We start from the raw sequence: 27522 nt of genomic DNA, 5'->3' as shown, positions 1-27522 counted from the left end.
GGCGGCTGCGCGGGGTCCCGGCCGCGGGGTCAGCCGCGGTGCGGGGCCGGGGGTGAGGGAGGGGCCGCGGCCGCGCCCCGCAACGGCTGGGGACCCCCGGGGTGCGGGGTGGGCACGGGACCCCCGGAGGGGACGGCGCCCTGACGGCTCCGTGCCACGGCCGCTGAGGCTGGCGGGTCCCCGCCGTGCCCGCCCCAGGACGGGCCGCCCGGCTCCGCGGCGCGGGGGCAGCAGAGGGGCCGCGGCCGCCACCGCAGCGAGCCCCGGCACCATCAGCGCCGTGCGGGGCGGGACGGAGCGGGACGGCGCTCCCAGCAGGACCAGGGCCCACGGGGACGTCCCATCCGGCTCCGGCCACCGCTCCAAGGACACCCGCGCCCCGTCCCCGAGCCCCGCCCCGCGGCCGGGGCCCCTCGGGTCGGCACCTGCTTGTTCCTCCGCCCGGAGCGGCGGCCGCAGCCGCCGGATCGTGTTCGCGGCGCCCGGGCGGGAGGAGCGCGGCCCCAGCTCCGCACCGGGAGGGACCCCCGCGCCCGGGGACCCCCGGGCCGCCCCGCGCCGGCAGCTGGGCCCGACCCCGCCGCGCTCCGGCAGCGGCCCAGATGGCTGCGATATTGTCCCCACAATAGCGAGCTAATTAGGCGAGCGCTGGGGAGCTGGGGGGGGGCGCCCCGTCCCCCCCCCGCTCAGGCAATCAAAGGGCCCATGACTTTATTACGGCTCATTATGCGCGGGCGGCGGGGGGGCGCGCAGCCTGCGCCGAGGCGACAGGCGTGTTATTTCCCCATCACTCCTCATCGGGATTCTGGCACCGGCGGCGGCGCGGGGGGGCCGGGACGTGCGCCAGGCAGCCGTGACGGTGATTAATCTGCCGAGCGCCCGCACAACTGCGCGCGGGAGAGGGACCGGGAGGGGCTGCACCCCCCGAACCCCATCCCCACCTCCAGCACCCCCCTGCACCCCACAGCCGAGTCCCCCCCCCGCACCCACTGCCCACTGTGCATCCCCAGCCCCCCCAACCCCAATGCTGCATCTCCTCCCCAGAGCCCCGAGCACCATCCCCCCCGCATCCTGCACAGCGCACCCCAGGGCTCAGCCCCTCCCCTCCCAGCACTGCACCCCCCATATCCACAGCCCTTTCTGGGGGCACTGCTACCCCCAGGCCCACTCCGGGAGGTGTGGGATGCTCAGCAGGGTCCCCAGATCCACCGCAGAGACCCCAGTAGCAACCCTCAGCCCCATCAATGCTCCCCCAGGATGGAAGAAGGACTCGGGGGTATTTTCCACAGTTTTATTCAAAAAATATACTTGAGCAGGAAGGGTATTAAGTTAGGGGGAGCAGAGTGGGGGGCAAGGGGAGCAGGGCTGCGCTCTGGGGGTAGCGCCCGCCCCCAGCCCCTACCTCCTCTTGTCCTTGATGCTGTAGTGCAGCAGGAGGGGCGCGGGCTGTAAGGGAACAGGGGGGTCAGGGAGCTGGCACCCCCAGCCCAGGGCAGGCACCCCCAGCCCAGAGCAGGCACCCCCAGCCCAGAGCAGGCAGTCCATGCAGACACCCCCACCCCGGACCCGCGGGCGGGCGGCAGAAACCCCTCCCCACAGGGAGAGCCCCGGGCTGCCCCGTGAACTTGTCCACCCCCTTCTGGGACCCGTCCCCCTGCTGACCCGCGAGGAGCCGCGGGCTGGGCGGCTGTGGGGCGGCTGTGGGGCAGCCGTGGGCAACCCGGGTCACCAGTGAGCGACATTAATCATCTTTGACTCTCCGGCTCCTGACTCGGTCTCACGGCCTCAGCCCAGCGCCGCACCGAGCCGCCTGCCGGGGACGGTCCCCCCGCCGGACCCATGGAGCTTCCTGGTCCGGATGGGGCCACCCCCACCCCTAGCTGTGCTGTGGGGGCCGCAGTGGGGTGGGCAGTGAGTCCCATCCCACCGGGGGACGCCCACCTTGCCAAACCAGCGCGAGAGCCAGAGCTGCTTCATCGTCATGTGGTCGGGAAGGGCCTCGTTGTTGAACAGGATCTGCACCTACGCACAGGAGGCTGCATCACAGGGGGTTCGTGACCCCCGCCCAGCACTGTGACCCCCCCGGTGCCCAGACTCACGTGCTGCAGCGGCAGCTCCAGGCGGTGGCACAGGACCCTCCGCAGGTGCCGGATCTGCGCCCGCACGGAGCATCTCACATACTTCTGCTGCAAGGGCAGAGCGGGTCAGGGGTGCGGGAGCCCCGGCCCCACGGGACCAGTGCCGGTGCACGGCGCGGCTCCAGCTCCCCTCACCCCCCGCCCGGGAGCCCACGCACCGAGCCCGGGTGAGGGCTGTGGGGCCAGGTCCGGGCAGAGCCCGGGGCTCGGGGCCCGGAGCAGCGGCAGGGCGGCCACAGGGACCCCCGCTCACCTGCAGCACAGCCTTGCTCTTGTCCTTGCTGGAGCTGCGGAGAGAAGGGGCAGCAGGGAGGGGGGCTGTGGGCTGCACCCCCTGTGGGCACAGCCCCCTGCAGAGGCACAGGCTGCCCTGGGCTGGGTGCCCCTGCCCGCCCCAGCACTCCCCCCGCCCGCCCGTCACGCACACGGAGCCGGGGACGGCTGAGCGGCACGGGGACAGCGCGGTGGCAGCTGAGCGGCACGGGGACAGCGCGGTGGCAGCTGAGCTGCAGCCATCGATCCCAGCGCAGCCCCCAGAGCTGCTGCTTATTGACTTTGCTGTCGGAGCGGCAGGCAGCTGCGCGGCGCCCGCGCGGCAGCCATGAACGCTGCGGCCTCGGGGGACAGGGCTGGGGCAGCTCCAGAGGGGCAGCAGGACCCCCCAGCTCAGCCATGTCCTCTGCAGGGGCCAGGGGACGCAGCAATGCTGGTCCCCCCCACCCCTCCCTGTCCCGCAGCCGGGCCCGCGCTCACCTCTGCTTCTCCAGGCACAGCGAGACGTGCTCGTCATAGCGGAAGTAGTGGGCGCGGGAGTGATCGAAGGTGCTGTAGGGCAGCCCCATGGGGTCACCCCCAACCGTGTCTGGGGAAACCAGGGGAGGGGGCAGGAGTCAGCCCATGGCTGCCTTGCTGGCACCGTGGCACTGCCTGATTGCCACAGTGAGACCCCACGGCTCGGCCCGGCTGTCGGCCCCAGGCCCCGCAGGGTCCCCGCGCCCACCCTCGCCGCTGGGCTGCGTCACCCGGTCGAGGCCGCGGGACTGGTAGAACTCTCGGATCCTCTTCTCTTCGCCTGCGGAGGAGAGGCCGGTGCTGCTCAGGGACGCCCCCCGTGCTCCCCAGCACCCAGAGGCAGGGCCGGGCTGCCCTGAGCATAGCGGAGCTCGTGCTGCCAGAAACCAGACCCTCCTTCCCCGTCCTCCTCCGTACCCCGGGGGCTCCACCGACCCCTGCTGCAGGGGGTCCCCAGTCCCTGTCCCAGCCCACACAGACACGTCCCCGATGCTGTCGCCCTCACACCTTCCCCACTTCCCCCCTCTCCGCTGCATGGTGGGGTCCAGGGCCCACGCTGCATGTCGCTGTGCCCCCCATCCAGCCCAGGCCCCCGCCCCGTGTGGCGGTGTGACATTTCCAGAGAGGCGTCCCCAGCGCCGTCCCCGTCCTGAGTGACAGTGGCAAATCCCGAGCGTGCGGCGCGGGGCTGCCCCCCCGCGTGCTGCTTTGCGTTCACCGCCGCCGGTTCACCGCGCCGCCACGGAGCGCCCGGCCCCAGGGACGCCGCTCACGCAGCTCCGGCCCCACAGTGCTGAGCCCTGGCGCAGCACCCACCTCCCCGCTCCGTTCCCCATCCGGCAGCCGCTCCCCCGCCGGCACCGCCCAGGGAAAGGCGCGGAGCCCCGGCACAGCCAGAGCCTCCAGCGGGTCCCCACACCCGGACCCTCCAAACTGCGGCACCAGCACAGAGCACGCCCCTCCGCTCCCCATCCCCGAGCGGCCCCATGTGCTTCCCGGGTACGGTCCCCGCGGTCCCCTGGCCCTTGCTGCCAGGCCTGGAGGCCGTTTGTCCCGCCTTTCCCTCTACAGCCAGTTTGGCACACTAAGCTGTGCCCCCTGCCAGGTTTAGTAGCCACCACAGACCTGGTCAGCAGCGTTTTGAAGACCCACGGGCAGTCTCCCACACCCCACAGTGAGGTACCTCCCAAAAATCTCCAATTCCTTCCCCTTCCCCTGCCCCTGCCCTGGGCCCTTCCCGGCTCCTCCGCAGGACCCCGGTGACGTGGGACACCCGACCCCGGCCCCGGGACACTCACTCTCCTGCAGGCCGGGCACCAGCTTGTAGACGATGTCCTGCATGACGCGGTCCAGCTTGAGGTTGAGCAGCGGCTGCGTCTCGTGGATCTTGGTGTTGCACATGGGGCAGTACTTGCTGGTCTGCAGGTACTTGACGATGCAGCTCTTGCAGACTGCAGCCAGAGGGGGGTGTCAGGGGCCTGGGGGGGGCACAGCCCCACAGCCCCGGACACCAGCGCTGACCAGGGGACACATTCCCCTTGGCCCCCCAGACAGGAGCCCCGGTCCCGGGGCAGCGCTGACCCGCCGGTGGGGACGGGCAGCTCCGCCAGGACACCCTGGGGACCCCGCGGCGATGGAGCCACCAGGCAGCTGCCCCAGCAGGCGGGGACTCACAGGTGTGCAGGCACTCGGTGATGGTGGTGGCGTCAATGAAGTACCCAGCGCACAGGCAGCACACGATGTGCTCATTCAGCTCTTTCATCTTCACCTTCACCTCCTCCTGCAGAGACATGCCACCGTCACCTGGTCCCCACCCGCCAGGCTGGCACCTGTGGGCACCCCGCACGGCCCCGCTGCTCGGGCTCTCACCCCCACACAGCCCCCGCCTGCCCCACACAGCCCCTGCCTGCCCCACAGGGCCCCTGCCTGCCCCACAGGGCCCCTGCCTGCCCCACAGTCAGCAGGAACCTCCAGAACACTGGGGAAGGTGCCCCATGGGCAGCACGGCAGGGGACACGGGGCTGGGGGCAGCTCCCACCCAGCACGGGCGGAGGGACCCCTCGCAGACATGGCTTGTGGGACAGCGGCTCAGAGCCCCCCCGCACCGGTACCCACACCCAGCCTCACCCCGCGGCCCGGCCCTGCGGCCCCGAGCGGGGCTGCCACTGTGACGGGGCAGGGGGACAGGGCTGGTGGCCAATTCCCCCTCTGCTTCGGTGCCCAGCGTCGGCGGGGGTGGGGCTGCCTGGCACCGACAGCCTCACAGAGCCGAGCCAGCCCAGCCCAGCTCAGCTCAGCTCAGCTCAGCTCAGCCCAGCCCAGCCCAGCCCAGCCCGACCCGGCCCGGCCCACAAAGCCCGTTCCCCGGCCAGGACAGGGCTTAAATCCGCTGTGCCACACCCTGCCCCTGGCCCCGCCCCCAGTGCCTGGCCCCGCCCTCACCTGCGCCCCGCCCCTCACACCTGGCCGCGCCCCTCTGCGCGCGCCCCGCCCCTGGCCCCGCCCCTCCCCCGCTGCCCCGCCCTCCCGGGGCGTGGGCGGCCCGGCGCATGCGCGGGGCGGGCGAACAGCGCCTGCGCGGCCCCGGCGCCCCCCGAGCAGCGGCGCGGCGGCCTCTTCCGCCCACGCATGCACCGGCCCGGCCGCCGCCGCCGCCGCTCGCCTCGTTCCGGAGCGGGTCCATCTTGTAGACGGCCTGGAGCTGGTTCCGCAGCCGCATGGCGATCGCCATCGGGCCCCCCTGAGGAGGCGACGCCATCTTAGAACCTCCTCCGCCTCCCCGCTCACTTCCGGGTTCGGGGCGGGGCCGCCGCCGCCCACGCCGTGACTACAGCTCCCGCCGCGCCGCGCGCGCCGCCGGGCATGCCGGGAAGGCCGGGCCGCCGCGGAGCGCTCCTGCCCCCTGCTGGGCGCGGCGGGGACTGCGGCCTCGCGCACCGGGCCCGGCGCTGACCCGACCCGCAGGGACACCCGGGCTTTCCGGGGCGCTCGGTGGGAGGGAACCCCGTCCCGCCCGGCCGCGACCGAGGAGCTCCCGCCACCGTTGTACGGGCAGCGCGCCGGGCAGGGGCCGCAGACCCGCTTCGGGGCGGGTGTCCCCGCCGGTGGCCAATGGCGGGGCGCGCTCTCTTGACAGACGGCAGCCGCCGCCAATCGGAGAGGCCGCTGTGTGCGCGGTGGGGTGGGGGGGGCTGTGTGTGCCCGGGCCGCCGCTAGGGGGCAGCAGAGCTCCGCGGGGCCGAGGGCGGGGGCGGCGGGGGGGTCCCGGGGACTCCGTGGGCTCCGCTGTCCCGAGGGTCCCGTCCTGCCCCGGTGCGGGCGGCGGGGCCGTTCGGGGCTGTGACCCGCGGGGCTGCGGTTGGGGACCGTGCCCCAGCCAGGGGGGTCCGTGCCCAGCCCTGCCGTGGCCCCCCAGCCGCCCGGTGCGGGCTGCACCGCGGGCCATGCGGGGGTCGAGCCCACCGTGCGGATCTCGTGAAGGTCAAGGCCGAGTGCGAGGTCTTGCGCGAGGGTCGGGGCAGCCGAGCTGGCAGCGATGGGCTGAGAGCAGCTCTGAGGAGGGGGACTGGGGGTGCTGGCTGATGAGAAGCTCAGCAGGACCCGCAGTGCGCACTCACAGCCCAGAGCCCACCCATCCTGGCTGTGTCACCCGCAGCGTGGGCAGCAGGTTTGGGGGATCCTGCCCCTCTGCACCGCTCTGTGAGCCCCCCTGCAGTGCTGGTCCAGCTCCGTCCTCAGCACAGGACACATATGGACCTGCTGAGAGGGGCCAGAGGAGCCCCAGGAATGACCCGAGGCTGGAACAGCTCTGCTGGGGACAGGTGAGAGAGCTGGGGGGTTCAGCTGGAGAAGAGAAGCTCCAGCTGGAGGAGAGGAGAGGAGAGGAGAGGAGAGGAGAGGAGAGGAGAGGAGAGGAGAGGAGAGGAGAGGAGAGGAGAGGAGAGGAGAAAGAGGAGAGGAGAAAAGAGAAAAAAGAGGAGACCTTAGTGTGGCCTCCAGCACCTAAAGGGACCTACATGAAAGATGGGGACAAAGTTTTTATTAATACAAGGACACGTAGTGACAGGACAAGGTGTGACGGCTTTACACGGAAAGAGCAGAGATTTACATTAGATGTGAGAAATAAATTCCTCCCTAAGGGGGTGGTGAGAGCCTGGCCCAGGTTGGCCAGAGAGGTGGTGGATGAACCATCCCTGAGACATCCCAGGCCAGGCTGGACGGGGCTCTGAGCAACCCGAGCTGGTGCAGATGTCCCTGTCATGGCAGGGGGGCTGGGGAGGGCCCTGCAACACAAACCATCTGTGACTCCATGGACCCAATGGCAGGGGCGGGGCTTCTGGCAGCGAGCAGTGTCCCCTCTGCACAGGCACTGCTGGGGCAGTGGGCCATGAGGGGTGCGTGGGGGCCCGAGGGGGCACATAGGGGGCTGAACTGGGGGAGAGTGGCTGCAAGGGCTGTACCGGGGGAGGTGGAGGGGGCCGTGCTGGGGGCAGAGTGCAGGGGTGCAGAGAGCAAGGCTGCAGGGTCCCAGGCTGGGGGGGTCAAGGGGCGTTGCTAGCACTGGCAAACCGGGGGTGCCGGGGTGCTGCGGCGCCGGTGGATCGGGGTGCCGGGGATGCCGGTGCCGCGGCGCTGGTGGATCGGGGTGCCGGGGGTGCCGGTGCCGTGGCACTGGCGGGCGGCGGGCGGGCTCCCTGGCGCTGCCCGCCGGAGCCTGGAGCCGCGCTAATGGGGGGTGATTGGATCAGGGCTCTGGAGGGGAAGGAGCGGCCCCGCTAATGCAAAGCAGAAGCCGTTAAATGCCGTAATGGTTCGTTATGGTTACGATTATTGCTCCAATCCCGAGCAACAAGTGCCGCCTGGGGACCCGGCGGGGGCCGCCGGCGCGGGGAGGCTGCGCGGCCCCCCCGGGGCTGGGCGGGCGGGGCGGCTGCTGCCCCGCGGGGGACGCGGGAGCGGGCGGGGGCGCGGCGGGACCCCGGGCCGGCTGGCACCGCCGCTCCCAGCCGATGTTCCCCCCGCGCCCCGCTCGCATCGGCCGAGCGTCCGCGCTGTCGCTGCGGGGGCTCGCGGGAGGTGATTAAGTGCCGGGGGAGCCCAAATGCCGCGTCCCAGCGAGCTGGCCCGGGCGGGGCCCCGGCACGGAGCTCCTCGGCTCGCAGCCGCGCTGCCAGCCCGGCCCCGGCCCCGCGGGCTAACGGGGCTCCGGCCCCCTGCGGCCCGGCCGTACCCGCAGGAGCGGCCGCGCTCGCCATGGCCGTGCTGGGGCGGCGACGTCTGCCTCCTGACCGAGTGTGCGGGGCCGGACGCCTCCGGCTCAGCGGGGAGCGGCAGCCGTGGGGCCCGTGGGTGAACCGGAACCGTCCCCGGCCCCACCGGCGTCCTCACACACCGAGCAGGCGGCTGCGGCTGGAACCCCCGGCTCGGGCGCTCCTGGACGGGTCCTGCTCCCGGTCCCACTCCCCCCGTGATCCCGGTCAGTTTCTCTCCTCCCGGTCCCCGTCAGCGCAGTGTCGCCCAGTCCAGCTGGCCGGGCTGTCCCGGCCCCCTGTGACCGACCGCGGCGGTTCAGCCTGGCCCTGTGCAGTGCAGCTGGCACCGCCTGAGCCCCGGGGACCCCGGCGTGTCCCCACGGCGCCCCTGCCTCCTGCATGGCTGGGCTCCAGCACCCGCAGCCCGGTGCCCCGGGAGGGGACCCCACTGGGAGCGGCGTGGGCCCCCTCCCCGGTGCCCCACGGGCAGAGGCGGGCAGGATCGTGGCCCCCACGACTCACCCACCCACTGCGCGCCGGAGCCTGCCCGCCCCCCGGCCCCTCCTCGCCGGGGGGTGAGAAATGAGGCTAGGGCGGGTGACCCCCGGTCTGGGGAGGACCCGTCCCCATTTGTACCTGCCAGGGGCAGTTCCTGGGCGGAGCGGCCGGTCTGGGGGACGCGGGGGTCACGGCCCGGCCAGCGCAGCCCTCGGGCAGGGCAGCATCGCTCACTGCCGGTGCCGCGCTGCACCCGGCACCAGCACCGCACCCGGCACCGGCACCGCACCCGGCACTGGCATCGCACCCAGCACCGGCACCGCACTCAGCACCGGCACCACACCCGGCACTGGCATCGCACCCAGCACCCACATCGCACCCAGCACCGACACCGGCACCACACCCGGCACCTGCACCGCACCCAGCACCGACACCGGCACCGTGCCTGGCATTGGCATCGCACTCAGCACCCACACCGCACCCAGCACCGACACCAGCACCGTACCTGGCACTGACATCGCACTCAGCACCAGCACCCCGCTCTGAGCACCAGCACTGGCACTGAACTGAGCACCAGCACTGCAGTGGCACTGGCCCCACACCAGTTGACCTCTGGCACCAGCGCTGGCACTGCACTGAGCACCAGCACTGCACAAGCAGCAGCACCAGCAGCACTGAAAGCCCCGAGCACAGCACCGCAGTGGACGCTGCCTGCCCGCTGCCCGGCCCTATGCGTGCCCTGCGTGCGCCCCTTGTGCCCCCGTGTTCCCCCTCGGCCCAGGCCCGCAGGACGGGCGGGTTGTGGTGCTGATCCAGAGTGAGGCAGCGCTGGCGAGGGCACAGCAGGACAGGGACGAGCGCAGGCATGTGCTGGGCAGTGGTGCCTGCTTGGCGCAGGTCCCTGCGGAACGCTCTGACTCCAGCACAGAGCTCTCTGCGCCCCACATGCCGCCTCCTCACGCCCCACCTCACGCTCACCCCTGTGCTCATGGCAGCAGGGCCCCGCACACCTGCACCTACTGCACCTGTGCTGACAGCCCCTGCACGAGGACCTGGTTGTGTGCATGAGCGCACATCCCACCCGTGTGCACCCCCTCGTGCCCCCCTGCTCACACCAGCCCGACCTGTGAGCACCAGGCTGGTGGGGTGTGGGGTCCGCAGGGCAGCTCCGGCACTGCCCAGGCAGGGCACCCGTGGGGATGAGGGGCTGTGGAGGGGCTGGGGGGCCTGCAGCACCAGGACGGGGTGCACACACATGGTCCCTGTTCATGCTGGCCATGGGGGCCGGGGAGCCAGCAGCCAACGCTCCCCAGGGCCGTGCTTGCCAGCCTGGCACGCATGAAGCCGCGCAGCTCTATCTCCCTGTAAATAATTAATGCCTGGGCGGCAGCCGGCACTTCTCCCGGCCTCAGAGAGGCTCTGGGGCCGGGTGGGCCAGTGCTTTTAGCAGAGGCCTGCTCAAATATTCAGCTCCATTTCCGCTGCGGAGCCGCGCGGGGCCTGGGCGGCTCCTTCTGGTAAGCGTGGCAGGGGGCTTTCCCGGCCGGGGCTGACTGGACACGCTTGTGACTGCAGCGGGCGCAGGGCAGCAGCGCTCAGCCCCGGGCCAGGCGGGGTGGGGGCCATGCCACACCTGGCTCAGGACAGCAGGGACCACAGCAGGGCCGGGGCCAGCAGGTCCCGGGGTGGGCAGGGTGGGCAGGATGGGCAGAGTGGGCAGGGCGGGCAGGACGGGCAGGATGGGCAGGACGGGCAGGACGGGCAGGGCAGGTAGGGTGGGCAGGACAGGCAGGATGGGCAGAGTGGGCAGGACGGGCAGGGCAGGCAGGATGGGCAGAGCGGGCAGGACAGGCAGGGCAGGCAGGATGGGCAGAGCGGGCAGGACGGGCAGGATGGGCAGGGTGGGCAGGACGGGCAGGATGGGCAGGGTGGGCAGGACGGGCAGGGCGGGCAGGACGGGCAGGATGGGCAGGATGGTATGGACGGGCAGGGTGGGCAGGACGGGCAGAGTGGGCAGGATGGGCAGGGCGGGCAGCACAGGCAGGGTGGGCAGGGGGCCCTGCGCGCTGCGGTGCGGGCGGCCGGGGGGCTGGGCAGTTATGGACTGAACTCCTGCCTAATGCACCTGATTGGATTTGCAGAATCCAATTACCTGCCCTCGGCCTTTGATAACGAGGTTCTGAGCGACGGCTTCTGTCAACGGCCCCACGGCAGCCACGGCCACGGCCACCAGCACCTGATGGGACCCCGGCACGGGCAGCACCGGCACCCGCAGCCTCGTGCCAGGCAGGAACCCCCAGCAGCCCCCAGGCAGTCTCAGGCCCCGGGGGAGGCAGTGATGGGGCTGTGGGCACCAGTGCCCCCAGGAACGCTTGGCCGGGTCATGGAGGCTGGAGTACGGCAGAGGATCCCAGGATGCCTGCACGCGGCTCCGGCACCGCTGGGCCAGGGCGGAGGAGCGAGCCGGGCGGGGGCCGAGGCTGCCCACCCTGCCAGCGCTGTGCCTGCCTGGCCCTGTGCACGACCCCCCTACCCCAGCACCCCCCGACCCCCCTCTCCATCGCCACCCCCCAGCCCTCCCCCCAAACCATCGCCCCCCTGAAGACCTGGGGACTTGGAGCTGCCCGTGGTAGGAGCCCCCACCCGCAGGGCTCTCCACGACCTTCCCCCAGGTGGGGAGATGGAGCCAGGGGCACCGCCACCCGCGGCCCCTGCCCGGCAGCCCCCCCGCAGCCCGGGCCGGTGTCCCTCGCCGCCCGGGCGTCCCCGTCGCGCCCGGCTCCTCCCCGAGGCCGCCGTGCAGAAGCCGGCGGTCACCGTGTCGGTCACCGTGACGTGCGGGGCCCCGGGCGCGCGGTCCGGCCGCCTCCCGCCCTGCCGGTGCTGCTCGCGCTGCCCCGGCGCTCCCGGCGGGCCGGGGCCGGACCGTGCGCCCACCGGCTGCCACCCCGCTCACCCCGCGCCCCGCGCACCCCGGCCGGGTGCCGGCGCCCAGCCCGGGGCGGGCGGCGGGGGGCACCGGGAGTGTTTCATGCGGTTAAGAAGTGTCTGATTGAGGCAGGAGGCGCCAGCAGCTCCCCCGGGAGCCGCAAGCCAAGGACTGGAGGACCAAATGCAGGCTAAAGTAATCCAATCTGGGCTGGCTTCATCTAATTAGCCCAGAATTAACCCAGCAGCCAGAGAGGAGCTGACTGTCCCTACAGTTTGCCAGCGGGTTTGGGGGGAAGCGGGAGGAAGAAGGGGACGTCCAACGGTAATGAGATTACGGGGGGGAGCGGGCGGGAGCAGGCGCTTGGCAGCGTCTTGCCGATGGTAACGTGGGGCCCTACCAGGCCTCCGCTGCTTAATTGCCACGCATGGCCGTGGTCGGCGTGAGGGGCTGGCAGGGACCCGTTTCCATAGCTCCTGCCCCAGCAGCACCAGCTGAGCCCGACAGGACTCCCTGCAGGGGACAGGGACACCGGCACGCTGGGCTGGCGGGGACGTGGCACCGTGAAGCCGGGCGGCTGCATCGGCCGCGATTGGCAGCCCAGGGCCATGGGCACCGCAGGCACAGTGCGGGACGGGCACGGGGCCGGTGGTGGGGCCGAGGGAGCTCTGGTAGCTCTGGGGTGGCTGCAGGGACAGGCAGTGCCGCCAACGGGACCCCGCTATGGAGCAGGGTGGCAGCCAGACCCCCATGTGCCCACCCCCTGCCTGGGGTGCTGAGGGCCAGGGAGCCTGGGCCGGTGTGGGGCTGTGGGGTGGTGAGATGCTGAGATGCAGCTCCACTCCTGGAGCCGGCCCTGGCAGAGCCAGTGCAGCTCCAGTGGGGCCCGGTGCCGCAGTGGCCACAGGCAGAATGTCATGGCTGCAGGCAGATCTGTCACCTGGAACTGGGCAAATACCCCTTCTGCTGTGCCCCATCTGGCCATCTCGGCCACCGAGGTGCCAGGTCACACTCCTGCCCCGATGTGGGGACGTGTTTGCTGTGCCCCGCAGAGAACCCCCGGTCCAGCCTCGTGGGGAAAGGAGGGACACGCTCTGGGGACCACGGGGGCTCACGCTGTGGCTGAGGAATGGGGAGTGGGCTTTACCTGCGCACGCTGGGTGGCCCCAGTCCTCCCAGTGCGGGTGTGTGGGGGTCCCACCGCCTGAGACCTCTCTGGCCGTGGGGCGTGAAGCTGAGGGCAGAGCCGGGGGAGCCAGAAGCAGCAACTCTGCCTAGACCCAGGGTGCATGGTGGCTCTGGGGACCCAAGGACAGGCACAGGGAGACAGCACTGTCCAGCTGCTGGTGGCCTGAGGGTCACCGGCCAGACAGAGCCAGCAGCACGAGCAGGTGACAGCGGGGGGGACCTGGAGTCCCTGGAAGGGTGACCCCCTGCACCCACAGCCGGGTAGCACAGGGCTCGCTGATACTTTGAGCACCCTCAGCCATTCCTGAGCCCTTGGGGCTCTCCCTGCCCTGGGGCAGCCCCAACCAGGGGTCCGGGGGGAGCTGGGCAGGGGTGTGCGCCCCAGCCACAGGGCTGCGTGTGCTGCCAGCCCAGCCCCCTGTGGATGCCTCCCATCCTTCCAGAGCCAGTGCTGGCTGCTGGGGTCCCGCTCTGCACTGGGATCGGGCCGAGCACCCTCCTGGTGAGGCTGCAGACGGGGGTGCTGCCCAGGAGACCCCCATGGGCGCGGGGCGGACCGTGGCGCAGGCAGGCGCCGCATGAGCCTGTACGGCCCGCGGCCCTGTCACCCGTCCCCCAATCCATCTCCCAGGAGCGGCAGCATTCCAGCCCCTGGGCACGGCAAACATCTGCCTCCAAACATCTGCCTCGCTCCAGGTTTAATTAACCTGCTGCCTCCTCCCTCCCCCAGCACTCGGCGTTTCCCCCCCACCGCCGCTCAGGGCTGGGACAAGCACTGATGGGGCCTGGGCCAACACCAGTGCCAACACAAGTGCCAGTGCCGTGGCCAGTGCCGTGGCCAATACTGTGGCCAGTGCCAGTGCCAGTGGGAATGCTGTGTCCACAGGGCCATGGTGAGCCTCCCTGCCGCACCAGCCCACAGCCGGCGGCTCTCTCTGGGTGGTAAAGCCACGGCCGTGCCGTGTGGGTGCAGCTGGAGCACTGGGTGAGTTTCTCCCGGCACCTGTCGGGCCATGAGCAGCAAACTGTAGGGAACTGGCACGGCAGGGTCCTGGTGCTGCAGACTGGGGCGCAGTGCCCCCCCAGCTGAGGCGTGTGGGGCCTCCCACCCGTGGCACGGGGCTCCACGGGAGCAGCAGGGAGAGAAATGCCTCCGGCACGCAACGGGGCAGTTCTGCGCCTGCCCAGCACTGTGGTGGGACGCTGGCACAGCCAGCTCGGCACAGCATGGGGTTGGGCAGGGCAGAGTGTGCCCAGCCTGGGCCTGGCGGGGATGGACGTGTGTGCATGTGTATATGTGTGCATCCACGCTGTGCTGCATGCGTGTACGCGTGTGCAGCAGGCTGTGCGTACACATGCGTGTGCAGCAGGCTGTGCCCTTGGGGAACATGTTTGTCTATCAGCACCCCATGGCACTGGGTGAGTGTGTGCCCCTGCGGCCACCGCTGCCCCACACCCCGGAGGAGCTGCGGGAGCAAGGACGGTCACCCCACACTGCAGCAGATCCGGCTGAGCCTGAATCCACCCAGCGCCCCTGGTGCGTGTGGCCCCTGGTGACCCCGGGATGTGTAGTGTCCATTGGGACACGCAGTGCATTGCATGCAGTGCCCCGGGATGTGTGGTGTCTGTTGGGACATGCAGCGCGTTGCATGCAGTGCCCCGGGATGTGCAGTGCCCCCAGGACGTGCAGTGCCCCCGGGATGCGGCAGCTGCGGTTCCCGGTGCCGCCGTGATTTACAAGCACAGGCCCCGGTAATGTCATTTACCCCAGACCGGTGGCGCCAGAGTGGCCGGGCAGCCACCCCCCCTCGCCAGCCCCTGCCCCGGAGCCGTGACCCGTCCGGGAGCCGGGACCCCCGGCCCGGGAGCCGCCGGGACCGACCCGCGGGGCTGCCCCACGGCCGCACCTCACGGGCCGGACCCGCCGCTTGCGGAGCGGCTGTCGTGATAGTCACCGGGAGCCCCGATCCGAGCCGGTCCGGCCCGTGCTGCTCTCCGGTGGCCGGTCCACCGGCCGGGGCCGAGCCCGCCCCGGGCGGAACCGTCGCACCCCGCACACGGGCACCCGCTGGGGCTGCAGCCGGCCCCGCTTTTGCGAGCCAGGTACGAGCGTCCCGACGGGCCGGTCTAGGCTCCGTGCCCGGGAACGGCGGGTCGGAGGGACCGGGGTCCGTGTCCCGCGAACGGCTGATTAATAGGAACGGCGGATCCGCGGGAACCAGAGTCCGTGACTCGGGAGCGGCGGGTCAGGGGAACTGTGATCCACGATCACAGAACGGCGGCTCCGTGGAAAATGGGGTCCGTGCTACCGGGAACGGCGGGTCCGGGGGAAACGTGATCCATGGCCCCGGAACGGAAGATCGGCGTAACTGGGGTCGGTGTCCCGGGAACGGCGGGGTCCATCTACCAGGAATGGCGGGTTTGGAAAAGCGGGATTCGACCCGGCAAGGCGGATGGGTCCGTGCCCCGGGAACGGCGGGTCGGGGGAAGCTAAACGTGTGTCCCCGGGAGCGCGGGTCCCTCCTACCGGGAGGGGCGGATTAGTCCGTGCTCCGGGCCCGGTGGCTCGGGGAAACCGCGGTACGTCTGGGAGCGGCGGGTCGCGGTAAACGCCGGGTCCGTGTCCCGGGAGCGGCGGCGCCAGGGACCGAGAGGTCCGGTCGCTCCGCTGTGGATGGGCTCGGTGGGACCGGACTCTGCGCGCCCGGAGAGCAGCGGGTCAGCGGAACGAAGCCTGCGCGACTCGGGAGCAGTGGGCGCGGTGCGGGTCCCTGCGTCCCGGGATGCAGGAACGGGACAACGGCACCCCGACCGGGGACTGCTCCATGTGCCCCGGGAGGCGCAGCCGTGTGTCCCGCGAGGACGGGAGGCCGCGGCTCCGCCTCGGGCGGGCGAGCGGCCGTCCCGGCCCTTCCGCGCTGGGCGCCCCGACGCCCCCGGGGCGCGGAGAGGCACCGGTATCGCGGCGGCTTCGGTGGCCCCCGCGCCGCCCCTTCGTTGCTGCGTGCCGGAGGACGCCAGGCGACTTCCCCGGCGGCGGGGAACCGGACCGAAGCGCGGCGGGGCCGGGGGCGTCCCGGGGCCGGCCGGGGCGCCGTAAGCTCTGGGCCCGACGGGCCGGGCTGGAGCAGGTGCGAGAGCCCCGGCGAGGGGCAGGCCGGGGGCCCGGTACCACGGCAGGGGGGACCGGTGGCGGGGTGTGGCCCCGGGATGCGCGAGCCTCCGCCCCCGGGGGCGCGGGGCTGTCAATCACGGGGCACGGCCGCCAATCAGGGCGCGGGCGGTCGGGATTTTGGCAGGTACAGATGGAGCGGGGCAGAAAAGCGCGCGCCGCCAGGACCCGCCGTGCACCCGCGCTCCCGCGCCGGGGCCGCCAGCAGCCGCGGGCCATGCCCCGGACCCGGCTCCAGCCCCGGCTCCAGCCCCAGCCCCGCCGGGCCCGCAGCGGGCGCCCCGAACCAGCCACCCCCTCTCCCGCCCCCGCACGGGGCCGCCCGCTGCCGCCCGCCGCCGCCCCCCGCCGCCCCCCGGCCATGTCCGCCCCCCGCCGGCTCTGAGCGCGGCCGGGCGATGGAGGTGGCGGCGCTGGCGCGGGAGGGCGGCGGCCAGGGCCCCGCGCCCCACGAGCCCATCAGCTTCGGCATCGACCAGATCCTCGGCGGACCCGAGCCCGCGGGCGGCGGCGCGGGACCGGGCCGGGCGGCGGGGGAGCCCGACTACGGGCTCTACGGCGGCGGGTACGGCCCCGCCTGCTCCCTCGGCTCCTACAACCTCAACATGAGCATGAACGTGAGCGTCAACGTGACCCCCGCGCCCGCCGCGCCGCCCGCCGGGGTCATCCGCGTCCCGGCGCACCGGCCCGCGCCCGCCGCGCCGCCCGCCCCGCCGCCGCCGGTGCCCGGGCTCTCGGGGCTCACCTTCCCCTGGATGGAGACGACGCGCCGCATCGCCAAGGACCGGCTCTCAGGTGAGCGCGGCGGGACGGCTACCGACGATTGCCGGCGGCTCCGCTGGCTCCGTCGGTGCGGCGCGGCGGGCGCGGAGCGGGGCCGCGTCACCCGCGGGGCCCGGGCGAGGTTGGCCGGGCACCGTGCGCTCCGCCGGTTCCCGCAGCGCGGAGTCCTCGCCCGCGGCTGCCCCGCTCCTCCGGGTCCCGCCGGGCCGGGCCGGGCTCTCGCCGCCGCGGGACGCGGCCGCCGTCGGGGCCCGCCGGGAGCAGCTCGGGGCTGGTGCGGCCACCGGCAGCTCCGCCGCGGTTCCGCTCTGTCTCCCGGCGGCCACGGGCAGCGGACGGGCCGGGGTCCGACTCCAAGTGGCGCCCGAGCGGTCCCGCCGCGCTCTGGCCTCGGACTCTACGCCGTGTCTGGTCCCTTCCTGGGGCCCGAGGGCAGCGGCTGTCGGCTCCATCCCACCCGCGGGACTCACGGTGGGGTTGCGGGGCAAAACCCATCTGTGTGTGGGACTGGGAATGGGGAGCAGATACCCCTGTCCCGTGTGCCCGTGGGGATGGGGCAGGTGCTGCGGGTGTCTGTGGGCTGCCTGGGGATGGGACTCAGAGACCCACTGTGCAGGGGCAAGCACCGGGCATGGGGTGCAGGTGCTATGGGAGATGCTGGGCTGGGGTTGGGGCTGGGAAGGGCAGCTGATGGTGCAGGTGTCAGGGAGGTGGTGCAGGGTCCCGGTGCTGCCAGTGGGGCCAGGAGCTGAGTGCTCGTAGTGGGGGCTGGAGCACCCAGTGCTGGGGTGGGGATGCTGACTGCTGCAGCCCGGAGCAGAAGGTGTGTGGTGCTGCGGCTGCGATGCTGGTGTGGGGCCTGTGTGCCGGGCGGGGGCCGGGGAGCTCTGGCCTGGCTCAGCTTAGCTCAGCTGCTTCCCAAGATGGCGGCACCGCCACGTCCGCAGTGCGTGGCTCCATGTGGGGACAAGGCTGGGGCCACACGGGGCTGGGGGCTGAGCGCTGGGGACACTGGGGCCATGTGGGATGTGGGGGCTGTGGGGGCCCAGCCTGGGCACCAGCAGAGCCAGGTTTGCCTCCCGGCCCACCCCGCCATCCCGGTGGTGACGAAGCACCGTCCCTCACAGGGTGGCGGGTGACGTCCCCATCTCCTGCCTGGCGCCAGTGGTGGGTGGACGAGGCGGCCCCTCCCCGGTACGGGGTCTCCCAGCGTGGCCATCACTCAGCACCGTTGGCCTTGGGGTGGTCTGTGGGCTGTCGGCATCTGTTGTCAGCGAGGGGCCGCCCCGCATGAGGAGGAGGCGCGGGGGCCTCTGTCCCCCGACTGCGCGGCTCCACCTGCATCAACCACGTCCGCCCCCGCCGGCGGGCAGCCTGGCTCCCTGCCCGCGCTGCCTGCGGGTGCTGGCGGGAAGGGGGGTCTGCTGGGCACCGGGGTGTCCCTGGGGCCACTGCAGGGTCTGCCCATGTCCCTGTGGCCCCATTGCGGCCCCATGGCGGCCCCATGAGCAGCCCTGCCCGTGTGGTGCTGGCGCTGGTGAGGGCCGTGGTGCTGCAGGGCTGTGGCTTGGCTGTGGGTGCCATGGGAGCAGGAGGGGAGCAGGAACTGGGTGCTGCACCCCACCGAGCTCTTGCCTTCGCCTGCGCCGCTTTGCTGCCCCGACACTCCCGGTGGCTCTGGCTGTGTCCGTGTCTGCACGCGGCACACCAGACTCGCTGTCTCTGGTCACACTGGCCATGCGGGGACAGCCCGTTCCCAGCCCCTGGGCAGCTGGTGGCGGCCACATCGGCCGCTGCCGGCACATGGAAGGAGATGCCGACTGCCTCCTGATGGCTTCTGGGATCCTGTCCCCTCCCCAGGAGGGCTGGGAAGTCACTGCAGAGCCGCGGAGGCTCCTCTGGGGCTGTGACAGGGCTCGGCATGCAGCGAAGGGTGAGGTTGTGCTGCTGGCTGCCCCGCTGGCCCCAGCCCGTAGCCACCGGGCCAGGGGAGCAGTTGGGCTGTGGCCGTGGGCTTAGGATTGGCCACGTCTTGAGCTGCCCCGCGTGCCTCTGGGCTCTGGGAGCAGGTGGGGTGACTTGGGGTCTCCTCCTCCCCTCCTCTCTGCCAGGCAGTGCTGGTGGCCTTCCTGGAGCTCGCTGTCCCCACGGCCCCTACAGAGCTCACTGTCCCCATGGCCCCAAGCATCCCCCCAGGCCCTGGGCTCAACCGGGACCCTGCCCGGCCCCTACCTGTGCGGAGCAGCGGTGACAGGGCCTCCCTGTCTCTCCCACGGCTCCCCGAGCAGCCCCTCACCCCGCCTCTGCCCACAGCCGCGCTGTCGCCCTTCGCGGCGACCCGGCGGATCGGGCACCCCTACCAGAACCGCACGCCGCCCAAGCGGAAGAAGCCGCGGACCTCCTTCAGCCGGGTGCAGATCTGCGAGCTGGAGAAGCGCTTCCACCGGCAGAAGTACCTGGCCTCGGCCGAGCGGGCCACCCTGGCCAAGGCCCTCAAGATGACGGATGCCCAGGTCAAGACCTGGTTCCAGAACCGCCGCACCAAGTGGAGGTAACGGAGCTGGGCCTGGAGCGGCTGCTGCAGCCCCCACAGCTCTGACCTGCTGCCCCCTCCAGCAGCCACTGCTCCCCATGGCTGCCGCCCTCGGGAGAGGCTGGGCTGGTGCCCGTCCCCATGGCATCCCGCTGTGCCCGTCCCCATGGCATCCCGCTGTGCCCGTCCCCATGGCATCCCCCTGTGCCCGTCCCCATGGCATCCCCCTGTGCCCGTCCCCATGGCATCCCGCTGTGCCCGTCCCCATGGCATCCCGCTGTGCCCATCCCCATGGCATCCCGCTGTGCCCATCCCTATGGCATCCCCTGTGCCCGTTCCCCACGGCATCCCCCTGTGCCCGTCCCCATGGCATCCCCCTGTGCCCGTCCCCATGGCATCCCGCTGTGCCCATCCCCATGGCATCCCGCTGTGCCCGTCCCCATGGCATCCCCCTGTGCCCGTCCCCATGGCATCCCGCTGTGCCCGTCCCCATGGCATCCCGCTGTGCCCATCCCCATGGCATCCCGCTGTGCCCATCCCTATGGCATCCCCTGTGCCCGTTCCCCACGGCATCCCCCGTGCCCGGCTGGATGAGGCGCGGTGGTGCCGGAGGAGGGACGGTCGGCGGGTGGAGGCTCTGGGACGGTGCCTGTCTGGTGCACAGCGGTGCCGGCAGCCGGAGGGGCAGCGCTGGATGGGCTGTGTTCCTGGCAGGAGGCAGACGGCAGAGGAGCGCGAGGCTGAGCGCCAGCAGGCCAACCGCCTGATGCTGCACCTGCAGCAGGAGGCTTTCCAGAAGAGCCTGAGCCAGCCGCTGCCCCAGGACCCGCTCTGCATGCACAACTCCTCCCTCTATGCCCTGCAGAACCTGCAGCCCTGGGCTGAGGACAACAAGGTGACGTCCGTCTCAGGGGTGGCCTCCGTGGTGTGAGGTCCCCGGGGGCCATGGACACGCCGGTGGGTGGCAGTGGGCGGCGGGAGCCCAGCGGGGTTGGAGCCCAGCACCTCGGGCTGCTGCTTCCCAGGAGCTGCCCCCATCAGCAGCCCCCTCCCCACCATGGGATGGCGTCCCTGGACCCCCTTTGCTGTCCCCCCGGGCCCATGGCCACCCTGCAGCTCCAGGGGGGCAGATGTGCCCCTGGTTGGACTCCAAAGCTCTGTCGACCCTGCCTGGACTCCGCCTGTGTCACCTCCGTGGGCAGACCCTGCCGGACCCTCTGGGGAGCCCAGGGCTGGACCCCGCACCCTGCTCTGCCAGACTGGGCCCTCTCCCCAGCGCCCCCCACGCTGGGGGCAGCTCCTTGGGTGGTCCCAGCTCAGGACCTGCTGCCCACCCGCCAGCAGCCCCCAGCCCGGCAGCCTCTACCGGAGCCCCCAGCTCGCTGTGCGGGGACCCCCTGCCTGCAGTGGCGGCTGCTGCGGGGTCTGCACCACCCACACGCACTTGCCTTGTCCTGGCTGGAGTTTGCCAGCTCTGGGTCCCAGCTGCAGCCCCCGGACTGGATGAGGAACCTACAGCCCCCAGCAGTGGGACAGACTGACGGACTGGGCTCACCCGCCCCGTGGGCCAGGATCCTGCCCACTCATGGCCCCTCACCCACTGGTGTTCTGGCTCCCTGCGGCCCCGGGCCTGGATGTGCCCCCACAGCACCCTGCGACAGACTCGGATTGCACCAGCCCCCCCCAAATGGGACTGCCCTTGTGCCTGCAACCCCCAGTCTGTGGTTTCAGGGACCCCCCTCACTTCCCCCTGCGCCACTGGGGTCAGACTGAACCGCCATCTGACGTGACCCGCAGCACACTTGTGGGGAAGGAGAGGGGTGCACTGGGGGCTGAAACACCCCCATTCCCCAGCAAATATCTCTCCTCCTTCCCTGGTGACCTCCTGAGTGTCCCCAGCCACGGCCGGGGGTCCCCACCCCTGCCTTGTTCCCCTCTCAGCTGCCCCCAGCCCCATCGTCCCCCCCACTCCACCAATGTGGTGTCTGGTCAGTGGGACCCTAAACTTGACCTTGACCCCCACCCTGGCGCTGTCCCTGGAGCCTCTGCCGCCCCCCCGTTGGGCCCGGCGGGAGGCGGGCAGCCGGTGCCCCGGCAGCGGGATTGGCTGCGGTTCCGTGACGCGGCCCCGTTTTACCGGGGGCGGAACCGCGGCGGCGCGGCCGCAGAAGCGGTGGGATGAGCGCGGCCGAGGGCTGGCCCCGGTGCCGGCGGGGCGGCGAGGCGGTGCTGCGCGCCCGGGCCGAGGCTGCCGGGTACCGGCGGCTGCTCCGCGCCCGCGCGGCCGAGGTGGAGGCGCTGCGCGGGGCCGTGGGCGCGCTGCACCGGCAGCTGCAGGGGCTGCGGGACCGGCGCAGCGGGGAGCTCGCCAAGTACCAGGTGCGGGGCGCCGGGCGGGCTGGGAAAGGGCAGGCGGGCTGGGAAAGGGCAGGTGCCTGGGCTGTGGGAGGAGGCGGAGATCTGGGGTTGGAGGGGGAGCCCAGGCGCTGGGGGGGGCGTGGTGCGGGGCTCGGATGCCCGGAGGGCTGGGGAACGGGAGGAAGGGAGTCAGGATGGGGCTGAGGAGGAGGGTCCGGGTGGGGTTGCGGAACGGGGTCAGGCAGGATCTGCGGAGGGGGGTTCAAGTGGGCCGGGGGTCCGTGCTGGGCACGGGTCGGAATGGGGCTGGGGAGGGAGGTTCAGGTGCGGCAGGGGGTCGGGATGGGGCTTGGGAGGGGGTTCGGGGGCCGGGCCGGGGCTGGGGGCTCCGGGTGTCCGTGCGGGGCAGGGGTCGGGCCGGGGTCCCGGGCGGTGCTGACGGACGGCGGCAGGAGCGGGTGGCGGAGCTGGAGCGGGAGATCGGCGCGGCGGAGGCGGAGATGGCCCGGTGCCTGCGGGAGTACCCGGCGCTGCTGCGGCTGCGGATGGCGCTGGAGGCGGAGATCGCCGCGTACCGGTACGCGGGGGGGGCGGCGGGGCGGGCGGGGCGCGGGGCTCAGCCCGGGCCTGTCTCTTGCAGGGAGATGTTGGAGGGCGAGGAGCTGCGCCTGGGCTGCCTGGCCCCGCCGTGACGGGACCCGCGGCCCCTGCGGGACCCCGCGCCCCCAGAGCCCGGACTCTGCACCTCGGCGTCCTCTAAGCCCCCCTTGCCCGCGCCTCGGGACTCCCAGCCCCAGACACCCAGACCGAGGGACCCCCGGCCCCTCTGGCGTCCTGGAGCCCCGGTCCTTCTGTCCCCTGTGCCATGGGCTCCCTGGACTCCTGGGCTGCCCAGACCCCCGCCCCGGGAGACCCCAGCCCCCCAGGAGGGCAGCGCTCGTGGGGCTGCACACTCTCACCAGCCTCTCCGGAGCAGCAGCGAGGCTGGGCTCCCAGCCCCAACCTGTGCGGAAGCACCTCAATAAAGCCCCATGGCATTACCCAGAGCTGGCCCGTCTGTGCTGGGGGCCTGCTTGGCTGAGGGGCCTGGGCTCCCTCCCACCTGGCTGCAGCCCCTCACCCCGGGCTGGGCCCCCCATGGGGATGCCGACTGGGGCACATCATGGAGGCCCAACCGTGGGCATGTGGTGGACGGGACTGTGCCCCCCCAGTGCTGGTGGGTGGTCCTTGGCCGCCCCCTCCATGTCCGTGTCCTGACCTAGGACAGATGTTCCTGGGGTCAGGCAGGGATCTTGCACCCTGGGATGTGGGGAGGGGGCGCAGCTCCCAGGGCATGGTTGCGCGGTGGGGACTGGGGATGATGCCCCACTGCAGCCGCATTGGAGGAGGCAGATCTGGGGGGGTGCCGCACTGGCACCATTTGGGCACCTTGAGCAGGAGGGCAGGGAGCAGACCTGCCTGCGGGTGCCTGGCCAGAACGCGGGGACCAAGGGGCCAGCACCCCCCACCCCACACAAAAAGTGGCTGAGGCTGTGGTAGCGTCAAGCCCAGCTCTTTAACGGTTAACGATCCATTCCAAACCGTGCAGGGGAAGGGGAAGGTTGGTGTCGGGTGCCCACGGCAGCTGCACCTGGGGGATGCTGTGCTGTGCTGTAGCCCCAGCCCCGGGGGGGCCATGGCCACGGTGTCCCTGCGCACGCTGGGGTGCAGCGGGTAGGACGGTGCGCGGGGAGAAGGGGAGAAGGGGAGTCCGTGTGCGAGGTCACCGCGCTCGGAGCCGGGGCTGCCGAACTGCACCGACGTCCTGCCAGGTGCTCCAGGGGCTCCAGGCGGGGTTGGCGTAGGGGTCCTGGCAGCTGATGCGCACCCGCCGCACCCGCCCCTGCAGCCGCAGCTCCTCCGTGCCCTCCACGTACCTGTCCACCTGCAAGCGGGGCAGGTCACAGCCTGGGGGGGCAGGAGGCACCAGGGCTGCGGGGGTGAGGCGGTGGGGATGGGGAACAGGGCAGGACCAGAGCTCAGTGCCGGGGCTCAGGGTCGGCAGACACGGGAACCTCCCCGGCTCGGGCAGCGATGCTGCTGGGTGCGGGCAGCGCTGGAGCGGGGAGCAGAGGTGACAGCCAGGGGTGACCGTGCAGCACCCCAAGGGGAGCAGCATGTAGTGGGGAGGCAGGGGGGGACATTGCTGAGCCCCCCGTGAGCCCCTGTTCCCAGTGGTCCCCCTGGCAGCGGGAAGAGCCCAGTCTGGGGCCGGGCGGGCGCAGCGGAGCGAGGGCCAGGGCAGAGTGCGCAGGGCTCGGGCGTCCCGCGGTTACCTGGGTGCCGTTGCGGAGCTCGTACTGCAGCCGGTAGAGCAGAGCGAAGTAGGACTTGGGGAGCGGCCAGGAGGCGGGGGGAGCCCAGGTGAGGTGGAGCTGCTCCCCTCGCCACTGCACGGTCAGCTCCTGCGGCGGGTCCGGCCGCACTGCGGGCACGGTGGGGTCAGCGCGGGGACAAACCCTCCCACAGGGCCCCCAGAGCCCCCCGGGCCCCAGCGCCGCCGGGTGAGCTCACCGATGTCGCGGACGAAGAAGTGGAAGGAGAAGTTGAGGTAGGAGGTGTCCGAGAGCCCCTCCAGCTGCAGCTCCATGGGGCGCAGCTCCTCGGCGAAGGGGCAGAAGGATGGATCGGCCAGGCTGGCGCTGAACCGGCCCCAGCGCCCGGCCGCCGGCACCCACTGCCCCAGGGAGCCGTCGCTGTGGGGGGAGGCGGGCGTGAGGGCTGGGTGCTCACGGGCCAGGGCGAGGGGGGTCCCTGGGACACCCACCTGCGCGTGAGGCGGGCGCGGAAGACGGCGGAGCGGGGTCCGGTCCAGGTGCAGTGGAAGGAGCCGCGGTAGGACTCAGCCTGGCAGGACACGTTCATCCCCTCCTTGCCTGAGGGGGTTGGTGGCTCGGGGGGCTGCACGGGCCGGGAGAGGTGCCCCCTCCCCGTATGGCTCAGGCGTGGCTGCCCCACACCTGCGCTCTCCCCAGCCCTGCCCGGCGCGTCCCCACAGCCCCGCGGGCTGGGCACCAACGTCCGCGGCTGCACGAGCACCTCCCGGTCCCCAGCCTGCCCCTGCACCCCTCGTCACCGCCTGCTTCCCCTGCACCCCCGTCACCCCCTGCTTCCCCTGCACCCCCGTCACCCCCTGCTTCTCCTGCACCCCCGTCACCCCCTGCTTCCCCTGCCTGGCCGTGCCCCCCCACACCCGCCCCACGTACCGGTGCCGCCGACCACCACGTAGGTGCTGTCCAGCAGGACGGGGCCAGCCCAGCAGCTGTAGTTGCCGGCAGCCGGCAGGTCCACGCCGAGGATGGTGAGGGTCTGGCCCTCGGCCACCACCTCGGCCATGGGCTCGGGCTCCCCATTCTGCGTCCAGCTCACGTGCTGCACCGACGTGTTGCATCTCACCACCACGTCCCCGTTCAGTTTCCCCACTTGAACTGGAGATCAGAGTCTGGGGTCAGGCGGGCTGTGGGGTGGGCAGCCCAACCCTGCCACAACGGGGCTGGGAGCCCCTTGTCCTGACCCACTGCATCCATCCTGACCCACGGTCCCCAGCCCTGCTCTGACCACCGTTGCCATCACCCCCCGGACATCCACACCCTGCCCATCCCCCCACACCCATCCCCTGCTCTGTCACCCCGTGTCCCCATCACCCTCCTGCCTGTCCTCTAACCCCCACCAGGAGTGCAGCCCCCACCTAGGCTCATGTTGCCCCATGTCAGAGGGATGTGGGTGCTCCCTCCTGCTGCTGTGCAGGTCCCACAGCCCCCGCCCCTGGGACATCCCCCCCCGAGGCCCCCACAGCGCTCAGGCGGGCAGGACTCACACTTTGGGGGGAAGGCGGTCAGGGCATCTGCAGACACAAGGCACAGCACCAGCCCCAGCAGCACCAGCATCTGCAGGGGAAGGAAGGGCAAGGGCAGCCCCGTGCCGGGGGTTCTAGTGGTACCACCAAGGATGGGAGCTGCCAAGCTGGGCGCACCAGCAGGACCAGTAAAGGCAGAGCCCTCGGCCCTGGGGCGGCAGCAGGGTCAGGCCGGGGGGGAAGCGGTGGGAGCTGATGTGACACCCCAACAAGACACCCCAACCCTTCCCACCGCCACCCCGCTGTGACCCCTGGGCAGGGGGCCACGGTGTCCCTGGGGATCCCCAGTGCCGTGGTGCAGGACCCAGCCGTGCCTACCTCTCCGCCGCGGTGTGCGCTGCTCCGGGGGCTCGGCCACGCTGGGGCCGGGTATATAGCAGAGCGGGACCCTGCGGGGCTGCCCCAAGGTGAAGCCAAACCACAGCAGCATCACAGTTCTCAGAAGAGGCACGAGCTGTGCGGCTGGGGCTGCGAGCAGGGCCCCACACTCAGCCCCGACCCCCGCCCAGCCTGGGGGACTCACCGCCCGTACTTCCCCAGCTGCGGGGAGCGGGGGGCACCAGGACCTGACCCACCCCCACCCCGGGGTTCTTCCCCCAGAGGTGCTGGACACTGACCAGGCTCCCAGGGAGGTGTCACGGCCCAACCTGACAGTGTTCAAGAAGAAACTGGACAATGTCCTCAGACACACGGGGTGACCTGTGGGGTGTCCTGTGCAGGGACAGGAGCTGGACTCCGTGATCCTGTGGGTCCTTCCAGCTCAGGACGTTCTGTGACGCTGTGACCGAGGGCATTGCCGGGGCAGTGAGGACGGGCCCCGTGCTGGGAGCTGCTGGGCAAAGGGGCAGCGCTGGCTCCGGGTCGGTGCCAGAACCCCGGGTGCTCCCAGCACCCCCGAGCGATCCCGGCTGCGGGTCTGCCCGTCACCGTGTGCCGTAGAAGCACCCACTGCCCTGCGGGGACGGGACCAGCGGCCAGCAGCGCCTGTCCCAGGGGTGCGGTGCTTGGCCCCAGCCCTCGGGCTGCCGTGGGTCCGGGGAGCGGAGCGGGTCCCCAGGGAGGCTTGGGGTGCTGCATCCCCCAGGTACCTGCCGTCCTGCCCCTTCTCCCCTTCCCAGGCCACACGGCTGCTCCTGGTGCTTGTCCCCCGGGATGCTGGGACAGGGACATGGGGATACAGGCAGCCAGAGCCACCGGCCTTTGCCATCCTGGCAGGCACAGCCCAGCTTCTGCACCCATACCAGGCACTGGGCGGCTCCCAGGACAGGCTCCCCAGGATGGGCTCCCCAGGACGGGCTCCCCAGGATGGGGTTCCCAGGACAGGCTCCCCAGGACAGGCTCCCCAGGACGGGCTCCCCAGGATGGGCAGGGTGGGAGGTGCAAGCGGCGCTCGCTGCTCCGCTCACGTACTTTCTGCAGTTCCTAGAAAGCAAAGGGGAAGCGGGGGCTGCGGGGAGGCCCAGCCCTCACCTTTCTGCCCGACCTTCGAGGTTCTGCGGTGGGGACAGGGCGGCGGGGTCTCCGGGCCCCTTCCCGGGAACAGCGGAGCCCCACGCGTGGGTGTGGGAGGGAAGGAGGGGCTGGGAGGGAGGGGGCGGGAAGGAGGACACGGCGGGGCATCTGCCGAGATGGCACAGTCCTGTGCCATGGTGCCGGGAGCCGTGCGACTCGCTGGAGGGGACCCCAGGAGGGGCAGGGAAGGTGCGCTGTGCCCCGGGGTGTCGCCGCGCCCTGTCCCGGCCCGGGGGGCAGGGACCGCTGCACACCAGGCTGGCGCCTGCCCCCGCACGGCCGCAGCTTCCCCTCCGCTTCTGAGGAAGAGGGGCGGCCACGGGGGGAAGCCCCGTCCAAAGGGCAGGGCTGCCCTCGGCCGTACCCAGAACCGGGGGCGGGACGCGAGCGGCACCGGGGCCGCCTCATGTTCAGAAACCCCCGGGAGAGGGGCGGCGGGGGGCGCAGCGTAGGGCTGGGGAGCCCTCACCCC

At 72.1% G+C, this 27522-nt stretch overlaps 4 protein-coding genes across 7 annotated transcripts; 2 read left to right on the top strand and 2 right to left on the bottom strand.

Moving 5' to 3' along the window:
- Nucleotides 1-1277: 1277 nt before the first annotated feature.
- On the bottom strand, nt 1278-5778 carry PCGF1 (polycomb group ring finger 1). Of its 3 annotated transcripts, none has more exons than XM_065837109.2 (9): nt 5593-5778; nt 4605-4710; nt 4229-4381; nt 3139-3210; nt 2892-3000; nt 2392-2425; nt 2100-2186; nt 1942-2036; nt 1278-1446 (listed from the first exon to the last, which is right to left on the bottom strand). In XM_065837109.2, exons 1-8 carry the CDS (start codon nt 5686-5688, stop codon nt 1980-1982), a joined length of 714 nt encoding a protein of 237 aa, XP_065693181.1. In that variant the 5' UTR covers nt 5689-5778; the 3' UTR covers nt 1278-1446; nt 1942-1979. The 3 variants fall into 3 exon arrangements, with proteins under 3 accessions (XP_065693181.1, XP_065693178.1, XP_065693179.1); XM_065837106.2 differs by having other exon boundaries at nt 1942-2022; nt 5593-5776; XM_065837107.2 differs by having other exon boundaries at nt 1942-2022; nt 2100-2183; nt 5593-5776.
- A 10228-nt stretch (nt 5779-16006) lies between these two features.
- TLX2 (T cell leukemia homeobox 2) lies at nt 16007-20217 on the top strand. Of its 2 annotated transcripts, XM_065836905.2 has the most exons (3): nt 16253-16764; nt 19066-19303; nt 20000-20217. In XM_065836905.2, exons 1-3 carry the CDS (start codon nt 16368-16370, stop codon nt 20214-20216), a joined length of 852 nt encoding a protein of 283 aa, XP_065692977.2. In that variant the 5' UTR covers nt 16253-16367; the 3' UTR covers nt 20217. The 2 variants fall into 2 exon arrangements, with proteins under 2 accessions (XP_071664482.1, XP_065692977.2); XM_071808381.1 differs by lacking the exon at nt 20000-20217 and having other exon boundaries at nt 16007-16764; nt 19066-19307.
- Nucleotides 20218-20248: 31 nt separating this feature from the next.
- On the top strand, nt 20249-22683 carry LOC136101094 (neurofilament medium polypeptide-like). The gene is made up of 3 exons (XM_065836906.2): nt 20249-21664; nt 22096-22220; nt 22284-22683. The coding sequence occupies exons 1-3, from the start codon at nt 21464-21466 to the stop codon at nt 22333-22335; spliced, it is 378 nt and encodes a 125-aa protein (XP_065692978.1). The 5' UTR covers nt 20249-21463; the 3' UTR covers nt 22336-22683.
- A 722-nt stretch (nt 22684-23405) lies between these two features.
- LOC136100895 (interleukin-12 subunit beta-like) lies at nt 23406-25569 on the bottom strand. Its single transcript, XM_065836425.2, has 6 exons — nt 25500-25569; nt 24889-25110; nt 24450-24558; nt 24197-24378; nt 23959-24107; nt 23406-23738 (listed from the first exon to the last, which is right to left on the bottom strand). The coding sequence occupies exons 1-6, from the start codon at nt 25567-25569 to the stop codon at nt 23406-23408; spliced, it is 1065 nt and encodes a 354-aa protein (XP_065692497.2).
- Nucleotides 25570-27522: the final 1953 nt, after the last annotated feature.

This window comes from Patagioenas fasciata, chromosome 4, assembly GCF_037038585.1.
Source record: "Patagioenas fasciata isolate bPatFas1 chromosome 4, bPatFas1.hap1, whole genome shotgun sequence".
NCBI classification, from domain to species: Eukaryota; Metazoa; Chordata; class Aves; order Columbiformes; family Columbidae; genus Patagioenas; species Patagioenas fasciata.
This window is presented reverse-complemented; position numbering and strand designations above follow the sequence as displayed.